We start from the raw sequence: 14,614 nt of genomic DNA, 5'->3' as shown, positions 1-14,614 counted from the left end.
CTTGTTTTCTCATGCCACATCCTCGTATTTATGGCATTTATGCCTTTTGATAATGATTGTGATTAAGTTACATTTTTCTATGCCTAGTTATTTATGTCATTAGATTTATGTACATATTTATCATCAAGCTCTTTGTTGTTCTAGACCTTCCACCTCATGCAGTCATTGGAATGCCAGCTTTATCTCCTACAATGGTAAGATGTGTAGGGATGGTATAATATCAAACAATTCTCTCTCTTCTCTTAGGGGTTTATTCTCTTCTGCTAGAAGTCATGTTTTTATTCATTTTATTTTGTGCAGACTCAAGGTAACATAGCAAAATGGAGGAAGAAAGAAGGAGATAAGGTGAGTTTTTTTAAAAGGTGATAAGTTTGAAATAAATCCTTTCCCATGACAGAACAGAGTTAATTCTTTCATTGCATTTTTGGCCTCTGGTTCTACACTTTTGAACCAATCTAACAGATAGAAGTGGGCGATGTACTGTGTGAAATAGAGACAGATAAAGCTACACTTGAGTTTGAAAGTCTTGAAGAAGGGTAACTTGTGTTTTTTTTTTCTACTCTTTCCTTTATTTATTTCTTTTTTCCCATATATGTGTGTGTGTGTATGTGTGTGTTACTTAGGCGTATACTTGGGGATTTTCTTGGAATTATTCTTCCAATTGAATCCTTCTCAGAATTTTGTTACATGATTTATTTGCATTATTTTTGAACCAAAGAGCAGAACCATAGTCTGCTTTTATTTTCCTTCAAACTGCCATGGAATTTCATTTCTATTCATTGATTCATATTTCTTCCACTGCAGGTTTTTGGCCAAAATACTGGCACCTGAAGGTTCAAAGGATATTCCTGTAGGACAACTCATCGCAATAACGGTAATTTGCCTTCATCCCTTGAAAAATTATGTGCTTGTGTATTATTTTGTAGTCTTAGACCTATTTTTATTGGATGAGAACAATCATAGCGCATTGAGAAAACCATCTTTGTTTGAAAAGAAAAAAAAAAACATTAAGAGAACTTTGACATTATTAGCAAACCGATTTCTATTTCACTTTTGCTTCTTACGTACTTCCTGTTGTGGTTCCATGCTAAGTTCTTATTTGAGTATCCTTCAGCATATTTGATATCATTGAAATTTTAATTTTTTGCTTCATGCTGTTCACAAAATCTGTTCAACATTGATATTGCTGTTTTATGCTTTTTACATAATTACTTTTGAGAAAGTAAATCATTCAGGTAACAGGTTGTTAACACTCTTTTGATGGCCTTGCAAGGTTGAGGATGCAGATGATATCCAAAATGTCCCAAAGAATCGCCAAAGAAGTGGAGCAGAGGTTGAAGAGGAAAAATCATCTGACAAGGATTCCAATAATGAAGACAAAGGAACCACCTCTATTAAGCTCAACACGTCTGAACTTCCTCCTCACATTGTTCTTGGAATGCCAGCATTATCACCAACAATGGTGAGAAAGGATGGACCAGGATATGAGACGTCTCTGGCTCCATTGTGCATTACTAAATTTTCTCTTTTCCTGCAAAGTTTAATTATTGGTTTTCTATGTGTGCCTGCACAGAACCAAGGTAATATTGCCAAATGGAGAAAAAAAAAGGAGACAAGGTTGGTTTGTTTGGTTAAGTTATAGGTTCATTGCTGAATTCCTTTCGGTCTTGCATATACTGATTGATTAAATCATAATACCTAATTCTTTTGTTATTTCTCTCTTAACAGATAGAAATGGTTAAAGTCATATGTGAGATAGAGACAGACAAGGCCACCCTTGAATTTGAAAGTCTTGAAGAGGGGTAATTATTCTTGTACCATAGAGATTGTATTGCTCTTTACATGGGGGAAATTTTATACTGGAGTACAATTTGCTAGTTTAACTCATGGGATTGTGTGTTTAATCAAGTTGTATACAATCTAAGGGATATATAGCTTGACCAAGTTAGATACACTAGGACATTTTTATCTTTATGGTTTGACCACCCTCCGACTATCGGATCATTAGGTGCTCATTAAGCAGAGGTATTTAGTACATGTATTGTAGATAGAAATTCTTAAAAAGGAGATTTCCATAGCAATGGATATGGGCTTAGTTGTGGATTAAGGTGGGAAGCAGAGATGGTAAATTATGTTTTGTCACCTCTTCACTTTTAACACTCATTTCCTGTGGTGGAGAGTTTGGTCAAATCCTCAACTTAATGTGCATCCCACTCTGTTTTGATGTGGTATTTGAGCTGAAGGTTAATTTGCGGTTAAATTAGATGACTCCTCTGGCTGAATAAGTGGGTGGTTGTCTCATAGCAAGCTACACCATGTAAAAGGGGTCTCTTTGTTGGATGGATGTTCATCTTACTTAATGAGCTAAACTCAAAGAAAAAAACTTTTGGGTTCTCATTGCAAAAAAGAAAAAAAAAATTGAACTAAAACTTGTCTAATAGAAAAAAGCAATTATTTATCCTATGGTGTGGGAGGCTTACTCTTGTAAAAGCAACTCTTTCGATGTTCATGATTATCCCTATTCCTTAATTTCTGGCAAATACCTTAGTTGAAGTTGAAGTTTAAAAAAAGGTTTCTATGAGTTTGCACAGGACAGTAACATTTCGTATGGTAAGAGGGGCTAGAAGCCCATTGACAAGGGCATTCTAGGCACCAATTGTTTGTCTTTACCTCTGGAGTGGAGGGCTGTTTGTTTTCACTGTTTGACCCCTAATAGCTAAGTTCAGGTATTTGGTGAACCAAAAAAGTTACAATTATTGGCTATTTCAAGCCCAACAATTGTTGATTCTAAAAGCTCCAAAATGGAGATTTTGGACAAAATTGTGCTTATTATAACTATATAAGTTATTAACAAGTGGGCATTTAATAGAGCTTTTAATGTCAAGTAGTTTTAGAGATTCATTATTGAAAAGGGGTCCTCTAAAGTGGATGTTTGTTGGCTTGTTTTCAAACATGGCTTGGATCACAATGGCTAGGACTCTAAGTGGATATTTTTGTGTGTGTTTGAGGGTGTCTTGTTTTGGCATGATCCAGAGTACAAATATTCTTCTCCAAAATCTGATTGCTATATCTTCGTTTGTTGGCACATGATAGGGACATTTAAGAGAATATTGAGTAATTATATGTTCCCCTCAATAAAATTCTATCTTAGAAAATATCCTCGTGAGACACTGTCAAGACTGATTTAAAGATGTTCTATATATATTGCGAACGTGCAGAGGGAGGACATGGCTAGATTGATTAGTAGTAAGGAAGAGTGTTTTGATCTGATGATAGCTCGTATTATTGGGTCCTTGTTAACAAATGCAATAGTGAGGACAGGGATAACTAACTAAAGAGTTCAATTTGGAAAGCTTATGCCTGGGGGATTGTGGTAGAGGATCCTGGCCATTGACAATTTTCATGGCATGCGAAAGTTCAAGCTTACTAAATGCTTTCTGTTTGGCAAAAAAAAAATGCTATCGTTGTTGTTATGGAAAGTCAATCACTATATTATTTCTTTGTATATTCTGTATTCTGTATTCCTATTTAGAATTTCTTATTTAAGATTTCTTCCTAATTAGTAGAACACAATTATAGGAATCAATTGTATATATATACCCATGTACAGATTAATTGAAATTAAGGAGAATCATCTCTTTCTACATGGTATCAGAGCAGGTCATCTATCTAGAGTGACTATTTGTTCTCACCATCCAGCTCAGGAGAGACCTTGGCCACCGACCGACCATTTCGACTCCGATCAACATCGCCGACGTCGCCTCAACCCCCTCATTCCACCACTGTGTCTTTGTTCGATCCAAAGATACCATTAAAGGACTTCTGAGATTTGGCTCTCAGATCCTATTTTGGTATTTGCTTGATTTGTGATTTTGGGTTATTTTGCTGCTGTAAGCACTTTGGATTAGCGTTTCGGTTAGTTTTCTTTGTCTCAACAAATGACAGAGAATAAGAATATTATTTCTGATGTGATTTCAATGATGACTAAGATCACGGAACACAAACTTAATAGTTCGAATTACCTGGAGTAGAGTAAGACTGTTAGAGTCTATTTGCGTAGCATTGATAAGGATGATCACCTTACTAAAGATCCACCTACAGATGATACACGACAAACTTGGCTAAGGGAGGATGCTCGGTTGTTTTTGCAGCTTCGGAACTCGATTCACAGTGAGGTAATTAGTTTAATTAATCACTGTGAATTTGTTAAGGAATTGATGGATTACTTAGATTTTTTGTATTCTGGTAAAGGGAATAACTCCAGTATTTATGATGTTTGTAAGGCATTCTACCGTGCTAAGAAAGAGGATAAGTCTCTCACGGCTTATTTTATGGATTTTAAATGGGTATATGAGGAACTTAATGTATTGTTGCATTTTAATCCTGATGTGAAAGTTCAGCAGGCCCAACGGGAGCAACTGGCTGTTATGAGTTTTCTTGCAGGTCTTCCTTCAGAGTATGAGACTGCTAAATCTCATATTCTCTCCAGTTCTGAGATTTTCTCGTTGCATGAAACGTTCACACGGGTCCTTCGTACAGGAAGTACCCAATTTTCACAGCCTGCCAGTAGTGCTTTTGTTAGCCGTAATCCAAATGGACAACAGGGTAATAGAAGAGGAAGTAGAGGAGGAATTACAGGCAGCAGAAGTAATCAGCATAATGGAGAGGCTAGTTCTAATCATGACTCAAGAGGAGTTATTTATTATTATTGCCATAAGCCTGGCCATACAAAATATAATTGTCTGTAACTTCAGAGGAAAAATCAGCGATCACAGATGGCAAATATGGCAGCAGAGGATTCTACAGTGCAAAATCCTCTAAGAAAACTATTTTGGTATCTGCAGAGGATTTTGCACAGTTTTCCCAGTATCAGGCATCTCTAAAGCCTACGGTTCCATCCTGCGATCACGAGTCAGTAAAATTCACTACATGCCTTGTGTCTTCCTCATCCAAATGGGTTATTGATTCTGGTGTGACAGATCACATGACAGGTAATTCTAGTCTTCTATTTGCTTTTCAATCTAATCTCACTTCCTATAATGTTACTTTAGCTGATGGTTCTACTTCTTGTGTCATGGGTTCTGGAACTGTGAATCCGACTTCGTCAATTTCTTTGTCACCTGTTTTGTGTCTACCAAAATTCTCTTTTAATCTACTTTCTGTTAGTAAACTTACTCGTACCTTGAATTGTTCTGTTTCCTTTTTTCCTGACCAATGTTTGTTTCAGGATCTTACGACGAAGCAGATTATTGGTAGAGGACGTGAGTCAGGTGGTCTCTACATTCTGGAAAATCATGTACCGCGGTCGCTTGTTTGCTCCAGTACCTTAACACCTTTTGAAGCTCATTGTAGATTGGGCCATCCTTCTTTGTCTACCATGAAAAAGCTATGTCCTTAGTTTCAGTCTTTATCAGTACTAGAATATGAGTCGTGTCAGTTTGCAAAATATCATCGTTTGCCTTCTGTGTCTAGAGTCAATAAACGGGCTTCATCCCCTTTTGAGTTAGTTCATTCTGATGTTTGGAGTCCTTGTTCTGTTTCTTCTAAAACTGGATTTCATTATTTTATTACTTTTGTTGATGATTACTCTCGTGTTACCTGGTTATATTTAATGAAGAATCGTTCTGAGTTGTTTTCTATCTTTTGTACCTTTTGTAATGAAATCAAAACTCAATTTAATATTTCTGTGCGCATATTAAGAAGTGACAATGCCAAAGAATACTTTTCAGCACAATTTCAGTCTTATGTGACACAAAATGGCATTCTTCATCAGCTTCCTGTGTGGATACCCCATCCCAAAATGGCGTGGCCGAAAGAAATTATCATCTTCTTGAGGTAACTCGTGCTCTTCTTTTTCAAATGAAAGTTTCTAAACACTTTTGGGCGGATACAGTTTCTACGGCATGTTTTTTGATCAATCGTATACCGTCTTCTGTCCTTAATGGAGATATTTCTTATACTGCTTTGTTTCCTACAAAATCTTTGTTCCCTATTGAACCCTGTATTTTTTGTTGTTCCTGTTTTATGCGTTATGTTCGTCCACAAGTTACTAAATTAGATCCAAAGTCTCTCAAATGTGTCTTCCTTGGGTACTCCCGGCTGCAAAAAGGGTACTGCTATTTCTCTCCTACTCTTAATCGTTATCTTGTCTCTGCAGATGTGACATTTTTTGAGTCCACTCCATTTTTTCCTCAATCATCTGTGTATGAGAGTCAGGGGGAGGAGGATTTTCTCTTAAGATATACTGTCCAACCAATGTCTAGTCCTCTCCCATAGCCTGTTCCTTCTGTCTCTAGACCTACTCGACCTCCCGTTGTTCATGTTTATTCTAGGAGATTGGAGACTCCTGACTCAGATCCTCTACTAGCTACTTCGTTGGAAGATCTTGTACCTCATACTGATAATGATTCTGATCTAGACTTACTCATTGCTCTTCGTAAAAGTAAGCGTTCATGTACTTACCCTATCTCTTCTTTTGTTTCTTATAATCAATTGTCTTCTTGTTCTCGGTGTTTTTTTTACTTCTTTAGACTCTATTCCTATCCCTAATACTGTTGGTGAGGCACTGTCTCATCATGGCAGGTGTGCTGCTATGAAAGAGGAAATGGAGGCTTTAGATGCTATTGGTACATGGGAACTATTGCTTTTGCCCATTGGTAAGAAAGCTATTGGTTGCAAATGGGTATTTACAGTAAAGGTAAATCCTGATGGTTCTATAGCTAGGTTAAAAGCACGCCTTGTAGCAAAAGGATATGCTCAGACATATGGGGTTGATTACTCTGACACTTTTTCTCCTGTAGCTAAACTTACTTCTGTTCGCTTGTTTATCTCTTTAGCAGCTACATATGATTGGCCCCTGCACCAATTGGATATCAAGAATGCTTTCCTTCATGGTAATCTTCAGGAGGAGGTGTATATGGAGCAACCACCTGGGTTTGTTGCTCAGGGGGAGTTGGGTAAAGTTTGTAGGCTTCGGAAGTCTCTTTATGGCTTGAAACAAAGTCCTAGGGCCTGGTTTGGGAGATTCAGTGAAGCAGTACAGGAATTTGGTATGCAAAAGAGTAAGTGTGATCACTCAGTATTTTATAGGCAATCTGAGGCTGGTCTAATTCTCCTAGTAGTCTATGTGGATGACATTGTCATCACTGGGAGTGACTCTGCAGGTATTTCATCTCTTAAAACCTTCCTCCAAACCCAGTTTCGGATTAAAGACTTGGGATTGTTAAAGTATTTCTTGGGTATTGAAGTTATGAGAAGTAAGAAGGGTATTTTCTTGTCCCAAAGAAAATACGTCCTTGATTTATTGACAGATATAGGAAAATTAGGTGTTAAGCCTTGTAGTGCACTAATGACTCCAAATTTACAACTGTTAGCAGGGGATAGTGAGTTGTTTGAAGATCTAGAGAGATACAGGAGATTGGTAGGAAAATTGAACTACCTTACAGTCACTCGTCCTGACATTGCTTATGTCGTTAGTGTGGTAAGTCAGTTTATGTCTTCCCCAACTGTTGCTCATTGGGAAGCCTTGGGACAAATCTTGTGTTATTTGAAAAGCGCTTCAGGAAGAGGTTTGTTATATGGTAATCATGGGCATTTGAATGTTGAATGTTTTTCAGATGCTGACTGGGCTGGATCTAAGGTTAACAGAAGGTCAACTACTGGATATTGCGTTTTTATTGGAGGAAATTTGGTGTCTTGGAGAAGCAAGAAGCAGAGTGTAGTTTCTCGATCTAGTACTGAATCCGAATACAGAGCCATGACACAATCAGTATGTGAGGTAATGTGGATACTTCAATTACTAGATGAGATAGGTTTTAAGACCTCCCTGCCTGCGAAATTGTGGTGTGATAATCAAGCTGCTCTCCATATTGCTTCTAATCCGGTGTTTCATGAACGGACCAAACATATTGAGATTGATTATCACTTTGTTCGTGAAAAGATTCAACAACAGATCATCTCAACAGGACACATCAAAACTGGAGAGCAGTTAGGAGATATTTTCACAAAAGCTCTAAATGGAGCTAGGATTGACTACATTTGTAACAAGTTGGGCATGATTAACATCTATGCTCCAACTTGAGGGGGAGTGTTATGGAAAGTCAATCACTATATTATTTCTTTGTATATTCTGTATTCTGTATTCCTATTTAGGATTTCTTATTTAGGATTTCTTTCTAATTAGTAGAACACAATTATAGGAATCAGTTGTATATATATACCCATGTACAGATTAATTGAAATTAAGGAGAATCATCTCTTTCTACAGTTGTCTTTGATAGGAATGCAGCTTATAAAAAGAAAGAAAGAATGCAGCTGAAACTTTTAGTTTGAAAAAACAAATCATCTGAATGAATTCAGCATTTGCTTTTGTAATGTTTTTGTGCTAGATGTTTTTGGAATGAGGTTCACTCTTTCAATATAATCTCCTACTTATAAGCTGAATTTATTTGAGATGAACCATGGAATGGAGAGGTTTATACACTTCTACATAGAAGGGGAAAAAAAGGCCTAGAATTGATCCCTCTTGCCACTTTTGTGTTGTATAGAAAGAGAGCTACAGCGAGGCTTTGAGAGAGGAATTTTCTCTGACAATGCTCTAAGGTAATTGGCTTAGTGTTCTAGATCTTTGGTTTCTGTCTCTATATGCTAGCAGCTTTGGAATTTAGTGAGTTTCTGTGTTGCAAGAATCGCTATTTGTATATGATTTGTTGGCCTCTTGGTGTTCTTTTTTTCAAATATCTTTACTTTTATGTAATAATTTTCTTTGAAATAAGTAGTAATTGATTTTCAATGTTACGCCACTAGTAGATTTTTCACAACGGTGGAATTTCTAAGTGTAGGTATTTGGCTAAGATACTGGCACCAGATGGTTCAAAGGATGTGGCAGTGGGACAACCAATTGCAGTCACGGTTAGTTTCAGTTATTGCTCTTATGAGTAACTTGTTTCCTTAAGCTGTCATGAGATAATGCTGTATTAGATTTCTTCAGTATTTAATTAGTAGCTCGTGGGTACTTTTCCTGAACTACAGTTCTTAAAAAGCTTTTTTAATTTATGGAAACATTTTAATTTCACTTGTAATTTGTGTAGAAGTGAGTCACCCAAGCGAGGTGAGATTGCTGATTGTGTTGTTTTTCCAGGTTGAAAATCCAGATGATATTGAAACTGTAAAGACTAATTTTAGTGGTAGCATGGAGGTGAAGGAAGAAATATTGACCCATCGTGACTCAAAGGATGATGGTAGAGAAGAAAAGACAAGTTTTACAAGGATTAGTCCCTCTGCTAAGTTGCTGATTTCAGAGTATGGATTGGATGCATCATCATTAAAGGCATCCGGTCATCATGGCACTCTTCTAAAGAGTGATGTTTGGGCTGCAATTAAGTCAGGAAAGGGATCTTCAAGAAAATCTACACCTAAGGATAAAGCAGCTCCATCTCAAAAAGGCTCACAAGCTTCAACCACAGCTTTACCAGAATCTCACCCACAGCGGTCAGATTCTTTTGAAGATTTGCCAAATACTCAAATTCGCAAGGTAGGTTCCATCTATAGTTAATGAAAAAGGTGTAGGTTCTTCCTATTTGTGAGTCCCTTTAATTTGTTTGGTCAAAATTTTGAAGGGTTTTATAGAACTTTAGAACTTTTTTCTTGATACTGCTGCTCGTCTCTGTCTCTATATCCTAGAATAAAATGAAGCATGCATGTAAAACAAGTGATTTGGAACTTGATGGAATATGTCATGCCTGAAACAAACATCATCTCATATGTATGCCCATAGCCATTCTTACTCATGTCATCTGATAGTATTTTCTATCCAATTTTGAGCAGACTTGTATTATGACATTAATTTTCCTTTTACTGCTACATTATGATTACATATCAACATATTTGATAGCATTGCATGAGTTTCCATGGTCAATTATCTATTTGTTGGACCTGCATGTTATTTCCATTCCACATCAGATGTTGTAGAATAGCCCAGAAATGAATGTCTTGTTCTTTCTCACACTTTATGGACTGGTGGAATCTCGCTTTTTGGATAAGAAATTTTTTTTATGTTGTTGCTATTCATTTGTAGTTGTGATCTGTTTTGGTTGTTTACTTACTGTAACACAATTATTAGCACACATGTTGCGATGCATGAATGCCCTTTCTGATATTTGGAATAGAAGCTGGGTGCAGTTGTATTGAGCTTTTGTTTCCTTGTGATGTTTTAATGGATTTGGCTGTCAACTCTGTTTGGTTACTCTGCTTCTTGAGCCATTTGGATGTTTACAAGTTTTCCCCCTTCTCTGTATCTTTCTTTTGGGGTTTCTCTTGCATTCTTTTCCTGTACTTGGGTTGTGTTCTCTGTTATTGCCCTACTTTTATTATTGAAGAAATTTGCTAATGTGTTAGCAAATTTAGTTTGCGGTGAAATTTTCTCGTTAACTTTGCAGGTCATAGCAAGAAGGTTATTGGAATCAAAACAAACTACACCACATTTGTATTTATCAACAGGTAATGTTAATCTATATGGTAGTTTCTCTCATTTATTTAGATAATATTTTTTCTAATTTTATTAGCGGTGTCTGTCAGATGTTATACTGGATCCTCTTCTTTCTTTCAGAAAGGAGCTCAAAGGTATTGAACTTAAACTTTGGATTTGTTGCTTTGTTTTTCTGGACATCAATAATTTGGCAGATTGCTCATGGATTGGTGCTGCCTCAACTTACAGAGCAACATGATATTAAGGTGTCAGTAAATGACATAGTCATCAAAGCTGTTGCAATTGCTCTGCGAAATGTACCAGAAGCTAATGGTAAGACGTGTTAAATTGTTAATTGTTTTAGATATTATTGTAGAAAGAATACTCTATATCTAGATCTTTTTCAAACTAAGAATTGATTGCTGGTGTGGTGCCTTATCAATCATAGTGCTATGTCTATATTCGTTATGCACATTGTAAGTTCAGTTTTTTCTATGATAGTGCTAGAACATGTTTTCATGTTTGGAAACTAATGCTATAACAAAATGTGTTGCTGTACACTTGTGGAACACTTCTGTTCTGTTGGATGCATTTGGTGGGCTATAAAATGAGGTGTAGCCCTTTGAAGTCTGAATTCATGTTCAAGCATCTGATATGGTGCTTATTCAATTACCAACTAAGCAAATGAACAACTCCATTTGAAGTTTTGGCTCCCACTCCACCTGCCTTGTTTATATGTAAAAACAATGAGAAATCCGAGTTTTAAACTATGCTTTTGAGTATAAGAAGGCAAAAAAATGTTTTTATTGAAATGGATTCTTTTAATAGTATTTGGTAGAAATCTGACAGTTGACCTTTTGAGTATTATTTTATCTACTGATATTTTGAACCTATCTATTTATATTTTGGAATTCATGGTATTATTTGCGGTTCCCTCCCTTACTGTATTTTTATTCGTTTTTGGTACTGAATCTGATATATCAATGCACTGCAGCGTATTGGGATGCTGAGAAAGGAGAAATCATTTTGTGTGATTCTGTAGACATATCAATTGCAGTTGATACCGAGAAGGTGTGTTGATAATAATCTGTTGTTTTGCATGTCTAGAAAACATCTGGCTTCATTACATTTTTTTTTTTTTTTAACTTTGCAGGGCCTAATGACTCCTATTGTTAGGAATGCGGACGAGAAGTCCATTACATCTATCTCCTCAGAGGTACCTTGTGGCAAGTTTGATTTGTTTTCTGTTTTGTCTTTATGTGAGAGTCTCATACATCAAAAGATAAAGCCTGCAGCTACAGCTAGTGCTTTATTGTGCTGGCTGGCTCATAACCTCAAGGAAACAAGGAATTATCTTCTACTTTATTACTCTTGAAACATACCTTACATGCATATTTATTGGAAACTTATTACATGGAACTCATGGACATTGATCACCCAGAGAAAAGGAAATGACTTTCAGGTCATTTTTGGATCCAGATAGGAAAATTAATCCTTTATACATTGTTTCCTTTTTCTTTATTAATCATTGCCAATATTTTACTTTGCCTATTTTGAACTAAAATTTTCTTTTCATCATTATCTTATTGTCAGTAACTTGGACTTTCAGGTTAAGCAACTAGCTGAGAAAGCTCGGGCAGGGAAGCTTGCTCCAAATGAGTTTCAAGGAGGGACGTTCAGGTATACATATTATCTCTGTTTTAAATATCCAAAGTGCCCTTTTTTGTTAAAATAAATAAATAGTTATTTAATCTCAATTGCTGTTGATCATTGTGCAGCATTTCGAACCTGGGAATGTATCCAGTGGACCAATTTGCTGCAATTATAAGTCCCCCTCAGGTTCTTACTCTCTTCGCTACCTGCATGCACATACTACGCTTTTTCAAATGAACACGTAACCGTTGGTTTCATCAGTCATCTTTTCATGCAATGAAAATGCTCTGCTATTTGAATGATGTCTTCTCAAAAGCCAAGACCTTGTTGGACTTGGACCTTGAAAGAAGCAAGGGTTTTTAAAGTGTTTTCATCTCCTTAAAGGCAGACTTAAAATTTACAGGCACAATGCACATAGTGCTAAATCATATTATTTATAAAATAACAATAAAAAAAAGCCTTCTATTAGTTGAATTCTGAAAACCTTTTTGTATGTTTCTTGAAAGTTGGTGGTGGAAAAGTTTTTGAGAACAAACACCCACCATGTCTTAGCTTTACGCTTTCAAAAACACAATAGGGGAATAAGGAAACTGTAAATACTTTACTGCATTGTTGTTGTTGTTGGGTTTCTCTCTCTCTCTCTATCTCTCTCTCTCTCTCTCTCTCTCTCTCTCTCGAATTGATTTTCATTGTTCGTTGAATTGTCCATGTATAATGTAAAAATTCTCCTCTACAAAATTTCAGGCTGGCATCCTAGCTGTTGGTAGAGGGAATAAAGTTGTTGAACCAGTACTTGGAAGTGATGGTAAGTGTGTGCTGCTTTTAGGTTCTGTAACATAATATTATATGCTTTTGAATGAGTAATATAACGTGCATTTACTTTCTACCAGGAACTGAGAGGCCTGCAGTGGTCAACAAAATGAACTTGACATTATCTGCTGATCATCGTGTTTTTGATGGCAAAGTGGGAGGTCTGTGATGTTGTAAAATTGCTTTATTTGAAATGGGGAGGTATTCTTAAAATTGTCAGTTTTTTATCTGCTGGATAATGTCTTGGTGTTTGATTCCTTTTGGGTCAGACTCCTGCTTCCTTAGGCTAGTGATTTATGGGATTTCAGTCCACGAGGTTGTCATTAATCATTATACAGGCAGGGCTTCTACTTAAGTGCCCCTAGCCTAGTTAATTGGACAAGGTTTTCAATACACATTGAGGTGATGCAGTTACGCAATGTGTAGGGTGCAACTAACTCTGGAGAATTATTGAGCCTTAGTGACCTTGCCTGCCAGTTAACTTTACTTTTTGAGAAGGAATGATATTTTTCTTCTTGCCCACAGAGGGTTATTTTTCCAGTTTGTTTTTTAAGTTTATCTCAAGGTGTTAAGTAGCGATTTGATTGGTGCTGCTGCACGGGGCATCATCATAACAAAAGTTCACATTGACCTATGATTTTGAATTTTGCTTTTATTAATTTTAAAGCTATTCTCTTTGCAGGTGCATTTCTCACAGCTTTGCGTTCCAACTTCAGTGATATCAGGAGACTTCTTCTATGAGGCCCTCAAACTACAAATGGGTTTCAAAAAATAAGACTTGACAGAGCACGTTATGCGAGAGCAGCAGCTAGCTAGGAAATTTTCAAGGCTTGGTGCCAATTTGTTCTAGGGATATTTTTTACCAATACAATTGTTTGTGATGTGCCATTTTTACAAAATTTTGCCATTCATTGAACTCGTCCTGTTAATAGTTAGAATTTAGAGCTGATGTTCAGGTGCTGATTCAGGCAAGTTTTTGCCATATGTGAAGATCATGCAACTGTTTGAGGTTTATTTCAATAAGAAAAATTGCAATGTATGAGCAAGAAAATATACACTGCTTCTTAATAAATTGCCCTGCAGTTTTATACCAGAATGTTGACAGCACATGGTCTGTTAATGGATTATTAACTATTTAGACCAATTTATTACCAGGCTACTTCAAATATTAGCAATTTTTCTGTTATGAGCAACGTATTCTGGAATTAAATGTATAAAATTCAGAGAGAGTGCAGGCATATCACCGTTAATTCATTTGAACTCAATACTGGTCTGCCTATACAGCCTCATGGGCGTTTGAAATTTACAATCCAATCGATCGAGGTTTTTACAATCCGGTCGGGGAGAAAGTGTATGGGCATTGATAATGATTCTACCAGTAAGCAAGGAAAAAAAAAATGGAGAAGTTTCGAATTTTCCATTAAAAGAAATGGTCATCCTGACATTTATGTGATACTGCCTCCTAAACTGAGTCACTGTTGGCATTCTGGATTGACTTCTTTGACATCGAGTGGTTCATACCATTGTAAGGCAATTCCTGCTGCTTTCATTGCTTCCTCGATGAAGGGTGGCTTTGACAGTTCTCTGAAGTGTGTTATCAGCATAGCATTCAACCTCTGAATAATCTCTTCATTCTCCTCTGTAATTTCACTTTCTGCCACTCCACTTTCTTGGGAAATCAAGCTT

General features: G+C 36.6%; 1 protein-coding gene across 1 annotated transcript; it reads left to right on the top strand.

The window, feature by feature from the left end:
- Window positions 1–61: 61 nt before the first annotated feature.
- On the top strand, window positions 62–13,898 carry LOC131177726 (dihydrolipoyllysine-residue acetyltransferase component 1 of pyruvate dehydrogenase complex, mitochondrial-like). Its single transcript, XM_058142827.1, has 19 exons — window positions 62–194; window positions 301–345; window positions 463–536; window positions 805–874; window positions 1,274–1,462; window positions 1,574–1,621; window positions 1,729–1,802; window positions 8,841–8,910; window positions 9,140–9,532; window positions 10,437–10,497; window positions 10,576–10,620; window positions 10,715–10,798; window positions 11,460–11,536; window positions 11,619–11,681; window positions 12,075–12,145; window positions 12,244–12,304; window positions 12,863–12,923; window positions 13,009–13,089; window positions 13,611–13,898. Exons 1-19 carry the CDS (start codon window positions 108–110, stop codon window positions 13,667–13,669), a joined length of 1,713 nt encoding a protein of 570 aa, XP_057998810.1. The 5' UTR covers window positions 62–107; the 3' UTR covers window positions 13,670–13,898.
- Window positions 13,899–14,614: the final 716 nt, after the last annotated feature.

This window comes from Hevea brasiliensis, unplaced genomic scaffold (assembly GCF_030052815.1).
Source record: "Hevea brasiliensis isolate MT/VB/25A 57/8 unplaced genomic scaffold, ASM3005281v1 Scaf75, whole genome shotgun sequence".
Classification (NCBI taxonomy): Eukaryota; Viridiplantae; Streptophyta; class Magnoliopsida; order Malpighiales; family Euphorbiaceae; genus Hevea; species Hevea brasiliensis.
Note: the sequence above shows the minus strand (reverse complement) of the source record. Positions and strands in the feature narration are given on the sequence as shown.